General features: G+C 44.7%; 1 protein-coding gene across 6 annotated transcripts in view; it reads left to right on the top strand.

Moving 5' to 3' along the window:
- LOC109923836 (transient receptor potential cation channel subfamily V member 6-like) overlaps positions 1–6813 on the top strand; it is a 58522-nt gene that overhangs the window by 25482 nt on the left and 26227 nt on the right. For all 6 annotated transcript variants that reach the window (XM_048610983.1, XM_048610987.1, XM_048610988.1 and 3 more), the window contains one exon: positions 4722–4808. In XM_048610983.1, the coding sequence (XP_048466940.1) occupies positions 4722–4808 (87 nt within the window). The remainder of the gene's footprint in view (positions 1–4721; positions 4809–6813) is intronic.

Raw genomic sequence — 6813 nt, 5'->3', positions numbered from 1 at the left:
AGTGGGTTATATAGAGCACACACTGGGGGACAGTGGGTTATACAGAGCACACACTGGGAGACAGCGGGTTATACAAAGTACATATTGTGGGACAGCAGGTTATATAGTGTACACATTGGGGGGCAGTGGGTTATATAGAGTAAACACTGGGGGACAAAAGGTTATGTAGAGGACATACTGGGGGACTGTGGGTTATATAGAGTACACACAAGAGGGAACAGTGGATTATATAGAGTACACACTAAGGGGCAAGTGAGTTATATAGAGCACACACTGTGGGACAGCAGGTTATATAGAGTACACACTGGGGGGCAGTGGGTTATATAGAGTACACATTGGGGGGGCAGTGGGTTATATAGAGCACACACTTGAGGCAGTGGGTTATTATAGAGTACATACTGGGGGGCAGAGGGTTATATAGAGTACATGTGTAATGCTGGTTATATAACAATGCACACTGCAGATCAGTGGGTTGTATACAGCGACACCCTGGGGAACAGTGAGATGTATACAGGGACACACTGGGGGACAGTGGGCTGTATACAGCAACACCCTGGGGAACAGTGATATATATATACAGGGACACACTGGGGAACAGTGAGATATATACGGGGACACACTGGGGAACAGTGAGATATATACAGGGACACACTGGGGAACGGTGAGATATATACGGGGACACATAGGGGAACAGTGAGATATATACGGGGGCACACTGGGGAATAGTGGGCTGTATACAGGGACACCATGGGGAACAGTGGGCTGTATACAGGGACATACTGGGGAACAGTGAGATATATACGGGGACACCCTGGGGAACAGTGAGATATATACGGGGACACCATGGGGAACAGTGAGATGTATACAGGGACACCCTGGGGAACAGTGGGCTGCATACAGGGACACCCTGGGGAACAGTGAGATGTATACGGGGCCACACTGGGGAACAGTGGGTTGTATACAGCGACACCCTGGGGACCTTAAGGAAAATCCCAAAGCCTTTTATTCGTACATAAGTAGCAAGAGGGCAACTAGAGAAGGACAAAGGAGGGAAGTTATGCGAGGAGGCAGAGAAAATGAGTGCGATTCTTAATGAGTACTTTGCGTTGGTATTCACCAAGGAGAGAGATATGACAGATGTTGAGGTTAGGGATAGATGTTTGATTACTCTAGGTCAAGTTGGCATAAGGAGGGGGGAAGTGTTGTGTATTCTAAAACGCATTAGGGTGGACAAGTCCCCAGGTCCGATGGGATCTATCCCAGGTTACTGAGGGAAGCGAGAGAGGAAATAGCTGGGGCCTTAACAGATATCTTTGCAGCATCCTTGAGCACGGGTGAGGTCCCAGAGGACTGGAGAATTGCTAATGTTGTCCCCTTGTTTAAGGAGGGTAGCAAGGATAATCCAGGTAATTATAGACCGGTGAGCCTGACGTCAGTGGTGGGGAAGCTGCTGGAGAAGATACTGAGGGATAGGATCGATTTACATTTGAAAGAAAATGGGCTTATTAGTGATAGGCAGCATGGTTTTGTGCAGGGAAGGTCATGTCTTACCAACTTGATAGAATTCTTTGAGGAAGTGACAAAGTTGATAGATGAGAGAAGGGCTGTAGGTGTCATATACATGGACTTCAATAAGGTGTTTGATAAGGTTCCCCATGGTAGGCTGATGGAGAAAGTGAAGTCGCATGGGGTCCAGGGTGTACTAGCTAGATGGATAGAGAACTGGCTGGGCAACAGGAGACAGAGAGTTGTGGTGGAAGGGAGTTTCTCAAAATGGAGAACTGTGACCAGTGGTGTTCCACAGGGATCCGTGTTGGGACCACTGTTGTTTGTGATATACATAAATGATCTGGAGGAAGGTATAGATGGTCTGATTAGCAAGTTTGCAGATGACACTAAGATTGGTGGAGTAGCAGATAGTGAAAGGGACTGTCGGAGAATGCAGCAAAATATAGATAGATTGGAGAGTTGGGCGGAGAAATGGCAGATGGAATTCAATCCAGGCAAATACGAGGTGATGCATTTTGGAAGATCCAATTCAAGAGCGAACTATACGGTAAATGGAAAAGTCCTGGGGAAAATTGATGCACAGAGAGATCTGGGTGTTCAGGTCCATTGTACCCTGATGGTGGCAACGCAGGTGGATAGAGTGGTCAAGAAGGCATACGGCATGCTTTCATTCATCGGACGGGGTATTGAGTACAAGAGTTGGCAGGTCATGTTACAGTTGTATAGGACTTTGGTTCAACCATATTTGGAATACTGCGTACAGTTCTGGTCGCCACATTACCAAAAGGATGTGGATGCTTTGGAGAGGGTGCAGAGGAGGTTCACCAGGATGTTGCCTGGTATGGAGGGCACTAGCTATGAAGAAAGGTTGAGTAGATTAGGATTATTTACATTAGAAAGATGGAGGTTGAGGGGGGACCTGACTGAGGTCTACAAAATCATGACAGGTATAGACAGGGTGGATAGCAAGAAACTTTTTCCCAGAGTGCGGGACTCAATTACTAGGGCTCACGATTTCAAGGTGAGAGGGGAAAAGTTTAAGGGAGATATGTTTGGAAAGTTCTTTACGCAGAGGGTTGTGGGTGCCTGGAACGTGTTGCCAGCAGAGGTGGTAGAGGTGGGCACGATAGCATCATTTAAGATGTATCTAGACAGATACATGAATGGGCAGGGAGCAGAGGGATACAGATCCTTGGAAAATAGGTGACAGGTTTAGATAGAGGATCTGGATCAGTGCAGGCTTGGAGGGCCGAAGGGCCTGTTTTCTGTGCTGTAATTTTCTTTGTTCTTTGTTCTTGTTCTTTGACACACTGGGGAACAGTGGGCTGTATACAGGGACACACTGGGGAACAGTGGACTGTATACAGGGACATACTGGTGAACAATGAGATATATACAGGGACACACTGGGGAACAATAGGATACATACAGGAATACATGAGGAACAGTGGGCTGTATACAGGGACACATGGGGAAAAATGCGTTGTATACAGGGGCACAAGGGGGAACAATGGGTTGTATACAGGGACACGATGGGGAACAGTGAGTTGTATACAGGGACACGATGGGGAACAATGGGTTGTATACAGGGCACAATGGGGAACAATGGGTTGTATACAGGGACACGATGGGGAACAATGGGTTTTATGCAGGGACACAATGAGAAAAAATGTGTTGTGTACCAGTTGTGTGTAGGGACACAATGGGGAACAATGGGTTTTATACAGGGACACGATGGGGAACAATGGGTTGTATACAGGGACACAACGGGGAACATTGGGTTGTATATAGGGACACGATGGGGAACAATGGGTTGTATACAGGGACACAATAGGGAACAATGGGTTGTGTACAGTACAGGGACGCAATGGGAAACAGTGGCTTGTATACAGGTTGTGTGTAGGGACACAATGGGGAACAATGGGTTGTGTACAGGTTATGTACAGGGACACGTGGGGAACAGTGGGTTAATAGACTGTATACATGTAGACACTGTGTAATAATGGGCTATTTAGAGGTATGCATTGAGGAACAGTGAGTTATATAAATGTTTACATTGGGAACAGTATGAGGTCTAGATACACTTACTGGGGAACCATGGGCTCTATGGAGGTACACAACAGGGAATGCTGGGCTGTATAGAGGTACGCACTGAGGAACAATGGGTTACATGGATGCAACAGAGATAGACAGAGTGAGGGAAAGAAAGAATTACACTGACAGGTTACAAAGAGGAAGATGTGAAAGATATTAACTGTTTCATGTACTCTGTAATGACATCCTGATTGCCCACATGGCAAAACATGGCAGCAGCAGAGTGTCAGATAGATGATTTATATTTCCTCGACACGAGAGCTCAGCGCAATCAGGCTGGGCAAACCAAATCCAGAAAAGCTTTGTTAAATGTTCAAAGGCCCCTCGTTATATTGCTTCACCAGTACCATGGTAGTCTTTCCGTTGAAATGTCCCTATTTCCAGATATATACTTGAGACCAGTGGAAGAGGATTCTGAAACTGATAATAAGATGGAGAGTCTTGGCCAATCTGTACGATGTATACTAGGGGGCTGTTGAGAAGGAACAGCCATTCTTCCATCCCCACCCATCAGATTAGTTAACCCCAACAGCAGTGATTACAAACCACTTGCCTCACTATGAGGGCATTGTTATAAGTGGACATCACTAATGATTGTTCGGTATTGACGTTATATGGGAACAAAATTGTTTTGGCTGTGATGATTGTAATGTTCAAACAGTGGTACACGCATGGTGAATGAGGGAGATTCCAGAGATTTGCTAAAAGCCAAAAATTCTGAGCTGCAGCAGGAGACGGATTGTGGATAATCCCCTCCTTTATCTTCTGAAGGGTGTATAAGAATGGGAAACAAAGAGTGGCCTTGCCAATAATGGACACATTCCTTAAAAAAAAGAAGAAATCTAGTATGGCAACTATCTGTTCCAAGCATTAATGTCTTGGCACAAAGCTATGATGCTCATTTGGAGAACTAGTGCAGACAGGATAGGCTGAATGGCCTCCTCCTGACCCATGATTCTTCAATGACTGTATCTTATTAATGATTGGAGTGCCCAGTCAGTTTCATTTCCCCCTGTAAGTCTGCCTAAGCTATTGTAACTATTATCACAACAAAAATATTTCTGAGACGCGAAAGCTGTCACTGCATAAACCTCTACCATTTCTACCCATTCCGGCAGGAAAGCTATGTAACTTATGAAGACCATGTGCGATTAGTGGGTGAGATTATCAGTGTGCTTGGAGCAGTCAGCATCGTTCTGTTGGAGGTAAGGAACAGCCACGGCCTTTCTCACTCAAAGGGGATACGCAAGTTGTTCATCACTTAGTCACAACAATGGTGTGACTAATGGCACTTATTGCAAATGATGTGTTAATGGTACAGCAACTTCAGATGAACGGCAGAAATGTATTTAAAATCAAACATCTAAAACCTGCTGTCTGATTTAGAGTCATACAATACAGAAACAGACCCTTTGGTCCAACTCGTCCAAGGTTTTCCACACTTATTTCTACTTTAATGATCTATGTTATCATTTATGATGACTTGTGATATTTGTATAATTCGGCTTCTGTCACTATGATGAATTTTCAAAGAAACAATTATCAAGCTATCTTTTCTGCTGTGTTCCTTGATAGTTAATAATCTCAGAAAAATACCATCTCACCCTGTGCCTTGTTGTTGAAATGCATCAAGTGAAGTCTCTGTATTTATACAGTTGATGTAAACTAAACACACCAGGAAAAGATAAAGCTTCACCAAGTACCCTTTTAATCAAGTGACACGAGGCTTTTGCAGGATAGTTACCCTACCTCTGAGTTTGAATCCTGAGTTCAAGTCCCACCTGCTCCAGATGTTACAACGCATCTGGATAGAATCCCTAAGGTACAAAAAAGGCCATTCAGATCACCAAGTCTGTACCATCCCACCCAGACCCAATGCATTTCCCAGGGCTAACCTACCCAGCCTGCATATCTGTGGATGCTACAGGAGAATTTATCGTGGCTAATCCACCTAACCTCTACACCTTTGGACTATGGGAGGAAACTGCAGCACCCATTGGGAACCCACGCAGACACAGAGAGAACGTGCAAACTCCACACAGAAAGTCATCCGAGGGTGGAATCGAACCTGGGTCCCTGCTGTGAGGCAGTAGTGCTAACCTTTGAGCCACTGTGCCACCCCAAGGATAACTAAATAACATCTCCAAAGTAATCACTACTCATCAACCTCTCTGGCACTGAGAACTAACTGGTACAAACATGGAGTCAGAGAGAGAGTCATACAGCACAGGAACGGACCCTTCAGTCCAACCTATCCACGCCGACCAGGCATGCCAATCTGATTTCCTTCAGGTTTTAATTAATGGAGATTTTAAAAATGCCATTTCATTTCTGTTTCTTTTACCTGCCTTAAAGCAATTTGTGTTTCCCTCCTAAAGACACATCCTGGAATTAAAACTAGAAAATTCTGCAAATATTCAGCTTGTCTGACAGCGTCTCTGAATGAGACAGCAGAGTTTACGTTTCAAGCTAATGATGTTTGAACAGAACTCTTTCCTTCTCTTTATTTCACCCTCTCTGCCTGATTTCACATGCACCTGCTCTAAGTTACACTTCCTCCTCAGTCCTGGTGCTGTTATAATTCTTGATTAAGTAGATGCACAATAAACTGCCCTTTACCAGCTGCTGGTTTCCCTGACTGTTTTTCAGCTTGCACATTCAGCGACTTGTCACACAAACAATTTTAAGAGCAGTCTGTGCACGGGAAGTCTAACTAACAGCAGGTGATGTTCAATACTCTTTTTGCAGCTAAACCATGACTCCTATGTCAGCTATTGTAAATAACTAACGCATTTTGTCAGTATGATATAAAATATCCAGCAGGGTCATGAGGCATTTTTGAATGCGGCGCAGGCTGGCAATACTCATATGGTGAAACAAGGTTAGATCGAATGGAATACAAGGAGAGCTAGCCATTTGGATATAAAATTGGCTTGAAGGTAGGAGATAGAGGGTGTTTTTTGGACTGGAGGCCTGTGACCAGCAGTGTGCCACAAGGATCGGTGTTAGGTCCACTGCTTTTCATCATTTATATAAATGATTTGGATGTGAATACAGGAGGAATATTTAGTAGGTTTACAGAAGACACAAAAATTGGTGGTGTAGTAGACAGTGAAGAGGGTTACTCAGAGATAGCAAGAACTGCAGATGCTGGAGTCAGGGTCAATGCAGTGTGGAGCTGGAGGAACACAGCAGGTCAGGCAGCATCAG

Source organism: Rhincodon typus, chromosome 23 (assembly GCF_021869965.1).
Source record: "Rhincodon typus isolate 14 chromosome 23, sRhiTyp1.1, whole genome shotgun sequence".
NCBI classification, from domain to species: Eukaryota; Metazoa; Chordata; class Chondrichthyes; order Orectolobiformes; family Rhincodontidae; genus Rhincodon; species Rhincodon typus.
This window is presented reverse-complemented; position numbering and strand designations above follow the sequence as displayed.